This window comes from Zingiber officinale, chromosome 10B, assembly GCF_018446385.1.
Source record: "Zingiber officinale cultivar Zhangliang chromosome 10B, Zo_v1.1, whole genome shotgun sequence".
NCBI classification, from domain to species: domain Eukaryota; kingdom Viridiplantae; phylum Streptophyta; class Magnoliopsida; order Zingiberales; family Zingiberaceae; genus Zingiber; species Zingiber officinale.
The window spans coordinates 95443105-95461902 of record NC_056005.1 but is presented as its reverse complement, the minus strand read 5'-3'; the positions used below and the strand labels follow the sequence as shown (position 1 = coordinate 95461902).

The window sequence follows — 18798 nt, the reverse complement described above, 5'->3', positions numbered from 1 at the left end:
ATCTTTTATTATAATAAATTGTAATTATTATCCGGGGATACGGTACGATGATTAATGCCCTCTAATTGTTAATCTAATATTTAAGGTTCACTATCCAACAGCGACATACTATAAAAAAAAATCATGGGAAGAACATTGACCATTTAAATGGACTATCAGCCTACCACAATGCATTTTGATTTATCCTAATGACTCCAACAAAATTTGTATGAGGTCACACAAGTCACCTCGAGGATTAATAAATAAAGTGACGATAGGATTACTTAAAAAAAGAAGTGACAATTATGATTTAATATGACACAATGCGATGGTAAAAGGCAAAGATGATTTCTATGTAACAAAGTTTGAATCTCACATTAGATATTTTTAAATACCCATGGAGTTTGAACTATGAATGAGGCTGGAGTTTCATGACAAGACTCACTTGTACTTTCTGAATTTGCCTGATGATTAATCTATGAGATCAGAATTAATAAGATCGAAGGTTTGATATCTAAATTAATAAAAATAAATAAATTAATGAAAATTATTATTTAGCATAAAAGCAAACCCGCCCCGCGCCTAAACGGATCTAAGGTGGGTCCGGGACGGTGAGTTTAACCGAACCCGTCAGAACTCGGCCTGGACCCATATACCTATAAATAAAATATATAATTTATTAATATAATTATAAATTTTCTTATATTTAATAATTAAAATTTTAATTAAAATTTTGTTTTATAATATTTTAATATTAAAATAAATATATTTTAAATATAACGGTTCTAACTCGAACCCGCCCCGTCAGATTCACAGGACGGGACGGGTCCAAAGAGAGACGGGGCGGGTTCTAGATTTGGTCCAACCCGTCTAAATCCGAATCTGAATTCATTGTCATCCTTAACTGGACTAGTTTACCGTCCTAATGAAAATGAACTATGAAAGGAGTACAGGATGGACAAACTATTTTTTATTATAATTATTAATGAAGAAATCCCTCATAATGATATAATGGCAGCCCTTAGAGCAACCGTAACACCACGTTAATATCTTGTTATAATATTACTGTGTATTTAACGTGGTGTTGCAATTGTGTGGCTCCGCGTTCATCGCTTGAACGCGTTCAAGACATTGAACGCGTTGAAGTATGCATGGGGTGGGCCAGCCCTGCCCACCCCATGTGTATATATATATTTTTAAATTTTATTTATTAAAAAAAATTTAAATTTTAGAATAAAAAATAAAAAATAAATAAAACGGTTAGTTTTTTAACGACTAATTCAAAATTTTATTTATAAATATCCATCAATATGTACATATATTTTCATTCAAACTCACTACTCTTTCAATTCTCCTCTCTAAATATTCTCCCAATCTATTTTTTTAAGTTTCTACCATCTTTTTTTCTATCTGAAATGGATGAAAATAATAGGACATTTTTTTATAAATTTCTTGAATTCTACAAACAACTCGCAAGAATATTTATCTTCTCAAAATCAACAAATTCCATCAAATTGTCAATACCCACATTCATTTCCAAATATGTCGTTTCCTCTATAAAATCTTCAAAATTTCCAAGATTTTGAAAATTCTATGAATCATCCGAATTATTCCCCTCGAGGTTCACATCAGTCGCTTCCAGCCACTTAGTGATAATTTTAGCCACTCAGTTATAATTTTACTTTTTTAACTTTATAATTTTAGCTGCTTAATGTTAAAAGAAATGTGAATGAAAAAAAAGGAGGTTGTTATAATGAATATGTGATAGTAAATCTATTTTTTTTTATGAGATGGTATAATGAGTCTTTGGAATGATGAAGTGGCATAAACCTTTTCAAGTTATAAGTATTTAAAAACTTGAGTTTCAATTTTTAATAAATTAACAGATATATTTTTTTAAATGAACGATTAACTTAAAATTATTAAATTAATAAATCATCCTGTGAGCATTTTCTGATCACACTGATCATCCCTGAGATTTGCGACATAAATTAAATACATTATACCAATTAAAAAAATTATTACCGAAGGAACAATTGACTACATATAATTCGATTATTCAATGATTAATTTTAAATTGATTCAATTTGTGACAAACTTAGATCAATTCGATTTATTTGATTCAATTTTAACCTAATGCACAGATCACTCCGTTTTTTCTGAGATTCTAAATAATCAATAGTAAATCTCCTCAATGGAGTCTAGAAACCCTACAACACCCACCACACAATAAAGATGCACTTCATTCCCTGTCACTTATCATACATAAAAGCTAGCAAGATCTACAATAACTATATAAATGTCAAAATATTTTCTTCTAAAAGATGTTCATCTTTCACAATAAAACAAACGCATCACAAGGGGATAAAGAATATGTACATAGTTCTGTATCAAACAATTCATGCTCCTAAGCTGTGCTAAAAGTGATGGGATCGAAGGCTAGTCGAGAGCCCTTGAGCGAAATCGTAACCGATAACAAGAAACGCTACATTCGATTGTTCTGTATCGAACGAATCATGCTCATAGATGGTGTGATCAAAGGCTGGTTCAAAGTCCTTGGGCAAGAAACACTACATTCTGTTGTTCTCCTATGCTGTGCTAAAAGTGACAGGATCGAAGCCCGGTCGAAAGCCCTTGGGCAAAATTGAAACTGAGTCGACACATAGGCCGCCTTTTGTGTGAGTACAATCGATCTGAATCATAGAGAACTTGATATTAATTGGTATATTGCAGCTTCTACTTATAAAATCGCCTACATGGTAATGGATCCAGCTTCCGGGTTCATCTAAATAACACTTGGATTGAGCAAACTGACCATCCGATGTCGACAGTTGAAACTTTACGGGCTTTTTATCCCATCCATGTATGTGCTCAGGGCTACAAACCCGACGGCCAAGTCGTTTGGCGGCCCGACCTAAATGAAGTCGGAAAAATAGGCTGTACATGCCTTCAGGAAAGCAAAATTCTAATTCCCCACGCGCCTCTAGCCACCATGTTTGCTGAAGGTATGCAACCATGCGAAACCTAGCCGGCAAAGAAATAACAATGTCAATCCCCTTCTTCACCATCATAATTTACATTTTGCATAATTGTTTCCAATTGGAGCATGTGTTCTTCTATTACACCAAAAACTACAGATAAAACATACTTCTACAATGACTTCCTATCGATCCCAACACTTAACCGTTTGCAACTAAACTAGTTTTCATATAATTGAATCAATCTTTTATTCAGACACATGGATGAACAAGAGAAACAGATACAAGCAGTTAACCATAAGAATATCCTGAAGCAAAGAAAGGCATACGATGTGTTTGCGTGAATGGAAGAAGTAAAGGCGAAAAAAAAGGGGACAAGAAACAGAATCATTAGCTTCACTTGTTTACTTGTAAAGAAGTTTCTAGGAAGAAGGAATATAGTTAAGTTCAATTCCTCTATTTTATTTCAAACCCAAATCTGAGGGAATAGAGGGAGATGAAGTTAAAGTATCTAGCAAACACACATACTAAATATTATTTCCTTCGATTCGATCCTTCCAAGTATAGAAAAAGAATGGATAACAAGTTGAAACAATTTCATTTCCATCAAACTTCCTATCCTCCAAGTAAGCACAACACTGAATAAGTTTGACAAGAATTAAGAACATAAGATAACAAAGCAAGTATATAACAAGTTGAAGCAAACAATAAAAAAAGGTGAGGTAGGTAGGCATTTACCTAGATTCAGGAGTAGGAATAAAGTTCCAGTGTCTCCTATCATTGATTCCCGTAATTAACAATTCCTTTGAAGAAATTGATATACAAATCAAACATCTGTTTTTCTCCAGGAAAAACTCCTACACATCCCACCAAAACCAAAAAAAATTCCAATGCATATCAGATAAATGGCAGAGGAACACAAAATACAACTTGCACATGAAGAAGCGAATAGAACAAAATCTCCCCCTTTCAATTTTTTTTCCCTAATTTTAAACTGAAATTAAGATTTAAAAAAAAAAATAGGGAAAGCAAAGAGATGAAATTTTCGTACCGTGTTTGATCCGTTGAAGGCATTGCGACGACAAAGCAAAGCAAAGATCTCTTTTTTGCTAAGCTTCCTTCCCCGAGAATTCTCGTTCTCCAGTAGCTTCCCTAACAAGTACCTATAATTGCCCGGCAACTTGGCCTCCCAAACAAGGTCAGCTGACGCCGCGCCACGGAAGGTGCGGCAGAGCCTCGCCAGCCGGCAGATCTCCGGTGGTTCAAGCCGGAGCATGATCTCCGCCAAGCAGCCCTCCGGTAAGTCCCCGAGTCCCGTCTCCCCGCTAATCCCCTCCCTAGAAACCTCGGCCCCCATCGAGGAACATAAAAACAACCCTAACCCTAGCCGCGCATCTGAATCGACCGGGCGGCGAGTAAAGAAGCGAGCTTTGTGTAGCTAATAGGGGCAAAAGGGGTAGAGGGTGAGCGATTTGGAGGAGAGTAGGAGGTCTTCGCCTGGAGACTTGGCGGAGGGCGGCAAACTCAGGAAGCGGAGGAGGAGGAGGAGTCGGCGGTCACCATCCATTCGAGAGCAGGCGAGGTCGCTGGCGTCGCCGTTGGATTCGCAGAAGTGGCTTCAAACACCGCGTTTTTCACATTTTCTGCGGACGCTTCCTCCTCCTCTATTTATCGGCGGTGTATTAAGCAGTTTTATCGGATAATTAATGAAAATGTTTTAATTAATTCACATATTTATTTGTTTTTATTGATAATGTAGGTATACAAGCTTTTTATCCGATTAATAAGGGATAAGGGAAATGCTAAATATAAAAAATTACCTTAAATTTTATATTTTATATTTTATATTAAAAAAATCTTTCTATCAAATAACAATCATAATCTTTCTCTAAATATTAAAATATTATTTAATTTAAGAAAAAAAATAAAAAAAATATATTGGATAATGAAAAATAAATATTACATCATAAGAGAAAAAAATAATAAAAAATAAAGTTAATAGAAATTTTAGAGTAGTTGATATAAATAAAAGTAATTATTTAAATTTAATAAATTGAATGATTTATTCTAAATTTTATAGATATTATAAAGAAATTGATGTGAATAAAGTAGACATCCTTTCCTTGATTTATCCATTAGATCAATTCTGAAGTGCCAGCGATTGCTGGCATGGCAACCTAACGTTACTAGTAGTTCAAGCACCGAGGATGTTTGATATATTATATGCCCTAGAAAAAAAAATCAAACCTCACTTCAAATTGCAAGAATTAACCACTCTATCATGACAACCAACACTTTGATGACTCGCATCTACACCCCCTATTTATTTTATTTTATTTTTTAAGTTGACATCAAATATTTATCTTACACTGATTAATTCTAGGATAATCGGCTCAGCCACAGGTAAGTTTTTCATCAATCACCAAGTAAAATGGGAAGTACTCATAGCAGATGGTCAACTTAGCATTCTTAGGTCAATCGTCTATTAAAAAAAATTTGTCCATTAATTTATTAAAGTTAGTACTCAATTGTTATATACCTAGGAAACTAAGAAAGTGTTCTACTATTGTAACATTATCTAGGGTCACATCCTCTATTTATTAAAATAAAAGGTGGAGTCTTAGTGGTCCCTCTAAAAAGACTCCATATTCTCTAAAAGGAGATAAACTATAACAAATATTTATCCTAACATAACACCCTTTACATGGGGAGGTGCATCCATTTATTATAGCAAAGGTAATTATGCTCCTCCTAAATATCCTTTATAATTTGTGATGATAAAAGGTAAATACATTCACCCCAGCGCCCTCACCAACTCGTCCCAAGGCCAATACGGAGAAGGTAAATCACGGACGGCTACTAGCATTTGAAATAGTGACTAGTACATAAAGTGTTACCACCATGAGATTATATGTGATTATATGTCTATTTGTGAGGTAAATACATTCTCCTCTATTTGTGATTATATGTCTAGTGGTTAACACATGAAGTGTTACCACCATGAGATTTGGGGTTCGAATCTTTGCAAGATAAATGTCTTCCTTATATGCTAGTCATTATTCCAAAGGCTAGTAACCGTTCATGATTTATCTCCTCCGTGTTAGTCTAAGACGGATTGACGGAAACGCTGGGAGATAATGTATTCATCTTTTATGATCATAATTCGTGATTATATAAAAAAGAAAAAACATTATATAAAAGGAGGTAAGTAGTTGGATCAATTTATAGCCGGAGGTGCAAGTGGATGAGGAGAAATTGAGATTCATTTGCTGAGCTAGTGAGGTCACTGGCGTCGCCGTTGGATTTGTGCTTCATTTTTCACATTTTCTGCGGACACTTCCTCCTCTATATATTTATCCGTGCATTAATCCGTTTTATCGGATAATTAATAATAAAAAATTGATTAACTCCCCTTATTTATTTACTTATTGTTTCGGTGAACTGCCTTCCTCTATTTGTCCATCGGATAAATTCGGAAGACAGAATATTTTTAAACCTCGAATGAAATACAAAGAATATTCTTGTTTCTTTTTAATAAAGTTTTCAGTATCATTTCAATATCTTTATTTAAGATGATTTCAGCATTATGAAAAATATGTTTAAAGAGAGGATAAACGATGGAAGGATTCTAGTTTGTTTGGCACAAGTAATGGAATGGAACGATGCATTTAGCTACATTTATATTACACAACATGACAACGTTCTAAAGTTTCTTTTGTTTTTATTTTATTTTATATTAAATAAAAATTGCTTTTGATGTCTTTTAGCAAAAGAATAGAACGAGAGTGCGTGGATCCGAGTCAAGCCGTGGCCCACGCTGGTGGCCAATATGGCAGAAAGCAAGAGTACAAGGGAAAGAGCTAAACGTAGTGAAATCAATTTGTAGCATCAGAGATGACAGGATTGATATGGTTTTGTAGCTAGAGATATGCGTGCTTAGTTGTTGAGATAAGTGATAGAATATCAAAAATTCATTTACTCTACTAATCTCTATCGTCATCTTACTTGTTCCACTAGCTCACACATGCTACTTAAGTCTATTCGTACCTCCTTATGCAATAATATTTACTCATTATGATGACTCTATCATACAGCTGGCCAAGTCCGTAATCAGGTCAAGGAGCCGCAAGCCGCGTACTTGTTGATCAGGTTCCTACTCAATAAAACTGTCAAATCAAAATAAATAAATAAATAAATATATATATATATATATATATAGAGGATTATTTCTTACATATTACTACGGACCCATCTCATGGATCTGCCATGTCACATTTTTTATTTTTTAAATATAATTTTTTTCTCTTACGCTTTTGTCCCACATTCTCCTCTCTTGGTCTAAATCGCTCACTCGTGCCGTCGGTGTGTTAATCGTGCCTACCTCACCGTTAGCCAAGGACGAAGTCAAGAATTTCATATTGAGAAGGTGAAATGTATGTGTTTATGTTGAGGCCTTGAGAGGAGGTGACTATATCGTTGTCTCTCATTCACTTCTCTTTCATCCCCTGTTCCTATACCTCATACATTTCTTATACTTAAAAATTGAGGGGGAGCGATTGCCGCCATCGTCGCCCCTTTGGCTCCATCCCTGCCATCGGCCACCCGCCAGCCGCCCACCCGCCCACCGTGCCTACCTCACTGGGATTCCAATCGGATCATAGCCTGAATCCCGACCACAATCCGACCAAAATCTTGTCACGATCGCGATCGCTAGTCTGGTGGTCGGATCGTGGCTAGATTTCGACCAAGGAAAATGATATACGGAGGAAAATTTTTTAAAAAAAATCTTAGGAATAGACGCATAAAATGATGTGACCCAACAAAAAAAAAAAATGATGACCTTTAATTTATGTGTTTATACCTATATATGTTATTTTTATTTTGTCTAGACATTAACATGATCTCTTAAGGAAAACCCTATTATTTTAACCCAGCTGTAACGGATTGATATTTTTATGTATTAATTAATTATTTACTAATTAATTAATATTTTTTTATATCACTATTGTTAATAGGTAAAAAAAGTAAGAGAATAAAAAAAATATTTTTTTTCAAATCAATAGTTTATTTAGATTAGTGTGATTTAAAATTCAGAGAAAAAGAATAACAGTAATTTTCATTGATAGGGAGACAAGATTTTTTATTTTTTAAAAAACATGGTGATTGAGAATATTCTTATAAAATCACAGAGTATAGGTAAGCAACTTAGGTGCAAATCCTTCTTCATTTTTTTTTTTATAAATTTATAATTTTTAAATATTTTTTTAAAATACTAAAAATTTTGAACCATAGTAAATCGTAAACTAATGGTTCCGAATCGTGAACCATAATCGTCTTAGTAAATTAAGGGTTGACCTACTATGAACCATCGAATCGACAATTCCGAACCATCAAACTATGATTCCAAACGATTGGATCTAGTCTTGAACCCTAGCCAGCATCTTAGCACTCACAAACACTACGGTCTATTTGGGAGGAGGTGAGGGAAGGGGAAGGAAGGGGAAATAAGGGGAAAGAAAACTTTGAACCTTGTTTGGGAAGGAGTGAGGGAAGGGAAGGAAAGATAAGGAAGGGTAGGTTTTAACCTTCGTTACCCATGAAAAGAGATATTTTCTTACACCCCCCGAATTGGGGTATAAGGAATATCTCTGTTCTTAATAGTTTAAGAAAATTTCTAATTTTTAATTTTGCTATGTCACTGGAGTCTAATTTCCTCATCTTGTTCACAGCTCATCATCAAATGAGGGGATCAGACACGTCTACTAACTGAATTGAAGGGAGAAACCATTTTTGCATCAAAATTTAAAAGGATATCTACTATTTTTTAATTTTTCTATCAAAATTTAATAAAGTTTTAAAGAATAGGAATCCTCGTTATCAGCATTATCTTTCAAATTTTTTTATTTAAGGTTTCTAAAATCATTATTTCTCATTTAATTACTTGATTATCAGTAATTCATTATTTTGTTACAAATAGTATAAAAAGATTAATTTTTTTTTAAAATAACTAATTTAAATAATAATATAAAAAATTAATTTATTATTAGAAATATCTAATTTATATTTCTAAAATAAATATTAATATTATGAAAAATCTCTAATTTAAAAAGTAAGGGTATTTTTGTAACTTTATCTATTTAACCTTCATTCCCCTTCCTTTCCTCCCAAATAAAGTAACACATATTATGTTAATGAACATTCCCTCCCTCCCAAACAAGGAGAAGTTAAATATTTTATTTCCCGTCACTTCCCCTCCATTCTCCTTCCGTTAATGAACCTTTTCTCACTCCATCCAACACAGAGGGTAAATTTCATACTCATGCAGCCTCCCAAATATTTACGGTTCAATTCTTAACTACGACGCACTATAGGGTATTTCCTCTTATGGGATGATAAATCTAAGAAGTTAAGCTGTTAAATCGTCCATTACAAGTATTTACAGATTTAATAACTAGTAAAAATTTTTGATAAAACTAAGGGGAGTGTATTCAATGTTGGACTTTTAATTATTTGAATGACTTTTGTGGATTTTAAATGTCTAGGTGTATTCAATCTAGACTTTTATAAACTCTATAGAAATCTAATGGTATCCAAATTAAATTTTTTATAGAGTTTTAAAAAGTCATGTGATATTCTTTTTAAAACTCTATGAAAATCTTTTGGTATCCAAAATTTTAATAGATTTTCATGGATTCTTTTAGAATTTCTTGAATATAAATTTTAACCAATGAGAGCTCTCCAAAATACTTGGTACAAGTTTAAATATAAAATAAAAAGTCTTCTCCTCACCCTTGAGATTTCTATAGACTTCAAATTATTTTAATTTCTTATGAATAAGTCCTTTCTCTTTCTGCTCCTCGATTTTGATTATTTCTTTGAGTCTCGTCCAGAGCCTATCAATACAATAGTACACAGTCCAACTTGACGCATATTCAACAAATAATCTTTTTACCACCTTGATCAAATTTAACACTGTTCTTGATGTTATTTCTTCACCACCTTAATCACATCGGCAGTCTACCATAAAGATTACTTTAGAGGAGTATTACCCTCTATTACAAAACTAACTATACATATTTTTTTTAACTTTATTATTATTTTTTTAATTTTATGCTTTTCTCAAATTTTTTTTAAGTTTACGTTTTTTTTTGAAATTTATGTTTTTTTAGTTTAGGTTTTTAAAAGTTTTTACTTTACGTTTTTTTAGTTTATGGTTTTTTTAACTGTTACGTTTTTTTACTTTACGTTTTTTATTTACGTTTTTTTTATTTAAGTTTTCTTAAAGTTTATGTTTTTTTCTTTAATGTTTTTTAAGTTTACGATTTTTTTTAGTTTACCTTTTTTTTAGTTTATGTTTTTTTAGTTTACCCTTTTTTTTAATTTTTTTTTTAAGTTTACGGTCATATTTAAAATAAATTTTTTATTATAAAAAATTTTGCTTATGTCAGATTGCATAATTTTCTTCGCAAGGAGTGTCATTTTGATGAATTTCTAGTTGAACTAGATAATAAAACTTCATCATCCTTACCAGAACAAGTTCATGGTGTCGATTGCTTTGATCAATTATTTGATACTCAAGAACAACAACGAGTAAATATCAATGCATTGAGAGATACAATAGCGAATTGAATGTGGAGTGATGTTTATCATATTGACAATAACGAAACAAAATTTTCTTTCTTATAAATCCACGAGTTTCCATGAAAAAATTTATAAATATCTGTAAAAATCTTGCAAAAAAGTCTATAAAACTACATAGAATTTTTTTCACAAGTATGCGAGATTCTATACAAGTCAATAAAAATCAATCACTCCATAAAAATTTATCATTAAAAAAAAATCAATAAAAATCATTCAATCTCTTAATTGAATACACCCTCCTATCAATCATCCTCTTAATTGAATACATCCTCCTAAATCAATCATCGATAGAATTGGTCGGCTCAAAAGGTGGGATACCTGGTGTTGGTTAAAAAAAATGACTAAATTTCATTACTAAATACCATATCAAGTGGGTTGACCAAAGCAAATTATAAGTCAAGTTGGTAGGATCAGTTAAGACGAGTTAGCCAAGGCAAACAGGCAAGTTGGGCTGAAGGAGACAGCAGGTCAAACTAATCGATCAGGCCAAACAAATCCAATGACCGAAGGAGCAATTGGGTTAACTAACTCCATCATGCCGAACTAGAATCACTTAAGGGTACAAATAAAAGAATAAGAGTTTGAATGGATGAATATTCTAAAAGTTGACCTCTAAATACACCTAAGTTGGGCTCCGGATATACTTTGAAGATGAACTGGAGAAGACTGGACACCTAGATTTTTTTTTTTAAAAAAAAAAAAACTAAAGGCAAAATGACTAACTTAAAAGATAATCTACTTATCATCTCCTTTTATACAGTGTGCAGCAGAATTTGACAATCTATTTATATCAAGAAGTGATTGGAAATCCAATAGATGATGAGAAGGTGGAACAAGGTGCAAGCAGATAGTATAATTACAAATTAATCTATTTCTATCAAGAATGTATGTGCAATCCAGTAAGCAATGAGAAGATAAGATGAAAGAGCTAGATACATGGTACAATGACAACACTATGATTTCTAAGACATCAAGAAGTGTGGTGCAAACCTTAACATGTCAAAGCAGGAGCTGATTCCAATTGTGACTTTTGGCCCGTAGTGTGCTAATGATTGCTTCCAAAGAGTACCTGCAGGAGTTGATAGACAAAGAGTTGCATGACAAAGAAGAGTTCGTCTCCAACTAGGACACTGGTGTACACCTGGCTTTGTCAACGAGGAACAAATCTATAATATGACAAGAATCTGACTTTGAATACTCAACCATTTTAATCACGTTCTGACTGGTGTCCTAAAGAGTTTTTGTTAGATGAAAAGGACTTACCGATTGCATAAGCGAGAATTTGGATCACAAGAACAGAAATCTTCTTTATTCACAGATAAATACTTCCTTCAGTATTAACTTACAAGAAATGGAAAAGCATCTCTACCAATAACACAGCTGAAATTGTAACATCCATATCATTTACAGTCATATGTTACTGATTTTACTCAGGTTTTCTTCATTACGATGAGGATGAGGATGAGGATGATGGTGATGGTGATGGTGATGGTGGTGGTGGTGAACACGTTTGTGTCTCAATTCTTTCATATCGTTCATCTCAATCGACAGGTAACTTCTACTATGTTTATGTTTGTGGTTTACCTTGTGAAGATGAATCTGATTGTCATCTGGAAGCTGATAGTGGTGGTTTTTATGTTTGTGAACAGTTTGTCGCTTCTGTGAAACATGCAAAGGTTTCAGCCTGTGCTTGTAGTGCAGATCGAGGTCTTTTGATTTGTGATGTCTGGCATTCTTTGAGTATTCATTTCTATGATTTGTGCCACCTCCAAAGTGTGCATTAAACCAATCGTAAGCTGGATCAAAGAATCCTTTCTGATGCAGCAGCCAGAGGAGCACAGCAACTGCAACTCCAGAGATGTTACTCGTCCAGTATGTTCATAGTGGACTCGAAACTAAATGTATAGGACACATACCTGTTGGAAGTGATGCTATAAGCAGTCCAAACATCAATATCCAACTCACACATACATATTGTATGTGGCAACTGAAATCAAAGAAGCCTCGGCATTTACTTCTGCACAAAAGGAAATAATTCAAGAGTAATACTTAACAGACACTGGAGGCATTAGGCAGGTTAATACATATAAGCCAAGTAACCATACGTTCAATAGATCATAAAATGAGAGAAAATATATTAAGCAGTTCATGGATAATAATGATGGCAACAACCAAGTCTTATTCCACTAGAAAAATATATTAAGCAGTTCATGGATAAGGACGACAACTAAATCTTATTCCATTATGTAGGATCAATTATATCGATCCTTCTACGTCATTGTACTCTTCCCCTACTATATCATCATTCATATTTAAATAAATTTTATTTTATTTTATTTTGTTATTAATCAAGTCATTTTTTTATCTTCTCGTTTGATGTGTACATTTATCATAACTTCACATCGTTTAACTAGAACATTTATCAGTCGTCTAAGTAGATATTCGTACCATTTTAAACATATCTTTTGGAGTTTTCTCCCTATAGGTATAACCTTAACTTTCTCTCTAATATTTTTATTTCTTATCCTGTTCATCCTTATACGTGTACATCGACTTTAATATCCTCATCTCTACAACTCTTATTTTTTTCCTCATGTATTTGAGTCATAACCCAACATTTATCTTCATATAATATAACAGGTCTAACTGCCGTTTTATAAAACTTAGAAGTACTTTACGATCACAAAATTGCAAGATGCATACCTACAAGTTTTCCCTGTAAAGAAATCCATCAACCCATTCCATATCATGCTCCAGGCGCCCTTAACAGCATCAAGGAAACCATTAACACCGGGCTTCTTTGGTTGGTTGAAAGGAACAATCTGCAATATTAAGAACTAAGCTGAAAGAAAGTGGATAAAGTGTAATGACTAAATGTGATACTAAAGGGAAAAATCAAAAGCAACTTCACACCAAACAGAATTCAACTTAACTTGTGAAATCTGATTACCTGAGATCCATTATCAAGAACAGTAGCTGTGGTAGTAAACTGGCATTCTGCTCGATCGAGTACACTAAAATCAGAACCCTTCAAGATAGCTGCCCAGGAGCAATAAGTTGATTGGAAGTCATGAATACAATGAGAATGCTAGGGGAAAGTAGTAACTAAGCAAATACCAAACAAAATTTCCTTTCAGATTGAACCTGCACATTGATATTTTGCAGCTTGGTCTGTTGTTGGATAGAGATAAAATGACCGAGTAGCCTCCTCGTCTGCTTTCATTATAAAAAATTGCTCCTGCATCCATTGGACTCCACAATTTAAGTCACGCAAAAAGAATCATCTAAGAAAATACAAAGTAAGCCTCAAATAGAATGTCATAGTAATCAAGAATGATTCACATTTTCAAATACAACAACAAGAAGCAAGCAATTTTCCTTCCAGTCTTAGAGTACTTTACGATCATAAAGAACATCTGGCACTCTCCTCCATTATAACAAAGTATATATACACAATAACTTCATTAGCAAATAGCAGGGAAGAAAAGAAATAGGTTTACCTCCATGAAACTTACGCCACTGAGACAGTCAAACTGCACAACAAAAATTGGTCAAAAAATGAGATACTAATTTATAGTATGGTCAAATGTCATGAATATTTGTTAATGGTAACTGCAGGATACCAGAAAGGTGAGACACATAATACATACCGTTAAGCTATAAGATGCTTCTAGTTTACCGGTATTCTTAGCTGCTATTCTTGCAGTGCCAAATTGTGATAAGGCTTCAAAGGTAGGGATCATTATATTCAAGATCTTTCCAGGGCTCCTGAAAGAAAGAAAAAGGTATTTTAGTATTGCTAACCAACCATATTAAAGGCTGATGTTCAGCAAAAAATAATTAGATTCACAGACAAAGATAATACAATGTTTTAAAAAGACATTGGCACATAGTTTAAGATAATGTTCCTTATCAGTCGACTTCCCTATGGTTTCTACAACAACAATATCACTTGTAGAGCCTACTGTAAGTTTTTGGAGGACTATCTAACCTTATTGAAGAGAAAGCTACTTCCATGGCTCTAAACTAGGTCTCAGGATCATTGTGAAGAAGCAACCTTACTATTGTCAAAGGTAACTCAAACACCAATCATCCCAATAATTCATCAGTTTCACCATGCAAACCAGATTATTGTTCACTTCTAGCACTGTGAATCACAAAGTTTAGCAGCATTTAAAATGTACAAAGAGATCTATAGCACAATACAGACATTAATAGGTTTTTCAATGACCGCAAATGAACAGAGTGAGTTTGCGTACTTGATAGTAGCTAATGATTTATGCAAGAATAATCAATGACTAGAAGAAATATAAATTCTCTTTCTAGGTTTACTCATGGAAGTGAGACACAACAAATGAATGAGCAGTCCACAGTCAGAAGATACCTTTGATAGACATATTCTATATCATCAGCACTAAGCTCTATTAATAAATTAGAATTAAGGACTTCAGTTATCCCAACTGAGAACGTATGACTCCCAGCATTCTGAAAACAATAAATTGTAGAGGTTCAAGATCTGTTGTATCCAAAGAGAAAATGATAGTGTTTCCTGAACCTAACTGGGTGTTGATTGATCCTTTCGAATCTCCTCTCAACCATATATTGAGGTGGTTGACTCCTTCTTATTCTGTTTTGATCAGCCTGTTCATAAGATAACCATCAATACAAGATTAACTAAAATCCGAATGTGACAATTTTGTATAAATTAATATAAATGAAAAAGAACAAGCCTTATCTTCAAGATTACTTACTTCCCAAAAATGCCATGGTTGATTATGCAAGCAACTCCAAAATGGGGAAGAGCAGAAATTTGGCTGGGACCTGTATGCTTCATAACTGATGCCGATTTTATTGCACTCCAAACCATCTAGTGAGAACCTCACTCTCTCCAACAACATCCATCTTGAAAAATTCTGCCCAAGAATTTCTGGTTGACCTCCTGGACCCTAGCAATATGGGGAAAAAAAGACAAACATAACAGTAGGATCAGATATTGACTTTCTATGCACAAAATTTTAAGAACATTGATAGTAAAGGGACCATAGTTCAAGTTCCTGAATTCCTATATTAATATGTTACAAGAAAGAAGCAGAGTCATCTACATAGATGTTAAGGTTATTTCAAAAGTACAAAACAGCATAATTTGTGATTCATTCCTAAAATATTTCCTCAAGAATAACAGTCATACATGTCCTTGTAAAAGCTGAAACAAGGAAATGGACTAAAACATTTTCCATTGGCAATTCCAAGCTTAGGAAGATCCAGACATGCAACCAAAATTCCATTTTCATGTATTTTACTCCTTCCAACTAGTGATAGACACCCTATTAGGAAGCAAGAAATACTTGAAGTGATAGTTTTGCTTTGAAAAATTGCCTCGATTTCTTTTTCAAAAACTATCTGTGGTTTCTCAAGAAGTACACAGTGAAGTCCTGTAAACATACCGATCTTGGTGTCACCAAATAGAAGTCCTCAAAAGATGGTAAACTTGTGTATCCAACAAAATCGCCAATTAAATTGACTCTTAAGAACTTGTCATTTGATAACACTGTTCTATTTTCAGGACCAACAACAACTTCCTGCAAAAACACTAAGACTAATAAATAAGATAAACTTAATCCCCTAAATCAAAGAAGATTATAAAGAACTTATTCAGAATATGCATTAAGAATGTTGAGTCAGGAAATGATCAAATTTCCCTTATGATGATTTCCTTTCCAAACTTTACGAGAGTTAAAACTATTGAAGATTAATCAAACATTTCAAAAACACTATACGTGATCAGTGACATCAGAAAACCCACCGAAAGTGAAGATCCTTTCTTGACTTTGATATGGACACTAAACCCAAGTGACCTCTTTCCAATACCAAATACATGAAACCTTGCAAGAAATATAGGAAATCAAGAATTAGACTAACTTTTGATTATGATTGAAGATATCAAAACTTATGCAACTTTCACATACTTGATTGAAAAGGAAAGAAAAAAAAAAGTAGTTAATAGAGAACACCCAAGTTCAACAACAAACAACCTAGTTTGAAAAAAAAGAAAGGTAATTGATGGGCATACCAATCACCTGGAAATCGAAGACAATGAGCAGTATTTGCCTTCCCTTTCATCAATTTATCAACTGTTCAAACACATCAAAGCATCACTTATAGGAACCAGAAGCACAATGAAAGATGAGACATAATTTTCATGCTTACATAAGTTCCCACAGGAAGATGGAACACGATGTCTCGGTCCACATGGACAGCAAATTGGCTAGAACAAAAAGGAATAAAAAATATTATTAAACACTTTTACTCAAGTTTCAAGTTTAATGACAACTTTCTCTTAGCTTACTTTTAAGAAAATAATGCTAATGCATAATGCTTTCAAGGAGATGAAAGACAACCTGTGTATTCTCAATAACATTACCATCTTGATCCCTCAACCTAGCAAAAATTGCAAACAAGAATCACTAATGTTGTATTAAAAAATATTGATAAACTTGAGAAGTGAATATGCACCTATAGAGGAGTAGAACAAACTTCAAAGAGTTATAATGATTACCTTTCACAAATTTTAACAACTTCTGCACTTGCATCTGGTTTGCATTTTCTTGTTTTGACATAAAATTCTTCTGGTTTATATGAAACATCCTAGAAGAAAAAAAAACAAGTTACATTTATATGTTATCTAAATGCAATTAGAAAAAACATTCAGTTGCAGAAATTTTGTTATGGATGATGATAGTAACATCCTTACATGAGAACTTCCTATGAACAGTCTTGCATATTAAACATCCCAGAAATGTATACATGTCGTTCGTTTATTTCTTGAGGACAAGCACATTCAAGATACTTAAAAGCATACAAGAAAAAAATATACAAGCAGAGTACTTCCTGTCTAGAAGAACAAATGGCAGAAGACAAACATTAAGGGTTGAAAATGAATGAGCTATATTTGTGCAAAGTGTGCCACATAAATTGATATTAGAAAACCTCTCAATAGAAATGATGAACTATTAACTTAATGAGAAAAAAATGGGATGAGAAAATAACGAAGAAGTTGAATTTTTCAAAAGTAAACTTGTTCGCATAACAAAAATAAAGGAATCTACAAGTAGCTAAAGCCTAGAAACAATATGTAAGACAATAAGAAAAAGGAAAAGAAGAACATGATGGATATATTCTTCATTACCTAACCACAGAAGAAAACTTCTTGCAGTTCAAATCAGGTATTTTCTGTCTTGCTAGATATTAGAATTTGTTGACTTAAACTTCTTGCAGTTCAAAAAATATTCCAACTTTCAGCCACAAAAATGGAAAAATGCAGTCCTTTCAAATTCCTAAATATCAGTACAATATTATACTCGTTCAAAATTAATAGCTATCGATACCCTTATCTACAGAGTTAGCGATGCGCAAGTCCATACCCTTATGTACATTAGTTCATAGATTGCATATGCTGCAGACTTGGTGATCGTGATGATCGGAGGCAACCTAATCGTCTGCATATTTTGCGTCTCGTTCTCCTGGACTTCCACTAATTCCGCGACGATGGAGGCCTCCCCTCCACTCTGCCATTCGCAAGACAATCACAAATTAGGGTTCGTCGCAGGAAGTGCGATGAAGAAATTGTGACGAGGAAAGAGAAAAGAAGAGACGGGGATTCACTACCGATCCACTGGGAACAGCCAAGTTGAGGACGATCTTCTTCGCGCAGTCGAGATTATCAGATTCGGAGTCCCTAGCGCAACTCTGGAGCTTCGATTTGGAGAGAACCTCGAGCGACACAGCCGCGGGAGTGAAGACGATGACGAGGAAGAAAGCGAAAGGAAGGGGAGAGCAGAGAAGCATATCCGCTGGAGATCGCCGCCGGCGACGCATTGCGACGTGGTGGAGAGAAAGAGAGAAAGGGGGATCGGAAACAGAGAGAGATGATAACCGGCGCTCATGGCGGGAAAAGAAGAATGAGAACTAAAACGGATTTATCACTAATCCTAAATTAAAATAAAAATTATTTTTTTATTTACATTGAGTCGAATTGATCCTTCAGTAATAAATTCAACTATTTGGAATCCTTCAGTCTCTTCGAAATAGTACGATTGAGATATAAGATATTATCATATAAAAATTTAGGATCAAAATTTAATATGAGCATTTTTTTTCATGTTTTAACCATTTATATTAATAATTAATAGTCATCCATAAT

The 18798-nt window shown here is 33.7% G+C and overlaps 2 protein-coding genes across 2 annotated transcripts; both read right to left on the bottom strand.

Moving 5' to 3' along the window:
- Positions 1 to 2267: 2267 nt before the first annotated feature.
- Positions 2268 to 4612, bottom strand: LOC122029855 (F-box protein PP2-A13-like). Its single transcript, XM_042589000.1, has 3 exons — positions 4009 to 4612; positions 3696 to 3814; positions 2268 to 3003 (listed from the first exon to the last, which is right to left on the bottom strand). Exons 1-3 carry the CDS (start codon positions 4312 to 4314, stop codon positions 2568 to 2570), a joined length of 861 nt encoding a protein of 286 aa, XP_042444934.1. The 5' UTR covers positions 4315 to 4612; the 3' UTR covers positions 2268 to 2567.
- A 7282-nt stretch (positions 4613 to 11894) lies between these two features.
- LOC122029863 (protein HAPLESS 2-like) lies at positions 11895 to 18533 on the bottom strand. Its single transcript, XM_042589004.1, has 18 exons — positions 18264 to 18533; positions 18020 to 18163; positions 17155 to 17243; positions 16997 to 17036; positions 16806 to 16863; positions 16669 to 16729; positions 16402 to 16480; positions 16043 to 16177; positions 15350 to 15544; positions 15159 to 15239; positions 14983 to 15083; positions 14249 to 14366; positions 14099 to 14131; positions 13743 to 13836; positions 13549 to 13637; positions 13302 to 13420; positions 12515 to 12615; positions 11895 to 12442 (listed from the first exon to the last, which is right to left on the bottom strand). Exons 1-18 carry the CDS (start codon positions 18471 to 18473, stop codon positions 12009 to 12011), a joined length of 2181 nt encoding a protein of 726 aa, XP_042444938.1. The 5' UTR covers positions 18474 to 18533; the 3' UTR covers positions 11895 to 12008.
- Positions 18534 to 18798: the final 265 nt, after the last annotated feature.

What these genes read in the sequence shown, in the direction of transcription:
- LOC122029855 (XM_042589000.1), bottom strand. Translation starts at nt 4,314, where the DNA reads ATGGGGGCCGAGGTTTCTAGGGAGGGGATTAGCGGGGAGACGGGACTC. An exon ending in CCTTCAACGGATCAAACACG is followed by an intron (nt 3,815 to 4,008) that starts GTACGAAAATTT and finishes TGGGATGTGTAG; the next exon opens with GAGTTTTTCCTGGAGAAAAA. An exon ending in ATTCCTACTCCTGAATCTAG is followed by an intron (nt 3,004 to 3,695) that starts GTAAATGCCTAC and finishes TTTGCCGGCTAG; the next exon opens with GTTTCGCATGGTTGCATACC.
- LOC122029863 (XM_042589004.1), bottom strand. Translation starts at nt 18,473, where the DNA reads ATGCGTCGCCGGCGGCGATCTCCAGCGGATATGCTTCTCTGCTCTCCC. An exon ending in ATGTTATTGAGAATACACAG is followed by an intron (nt 16,864 to 16,996) that starts GTTGTCTTTCAT and finishes TTTTTGTTCTAG; the next exon opens with CCAATTTGCTGTCCATGTGG. An exon ending in ATCTTCCTGTGGGAACTTAT is followed by an intron (nt 16,730 to 16,805) that starts GTAAGCATGAAA and finishes GTGTTTGAACAG; the next exon opens with TTGATAAATTGATGAAAGGG.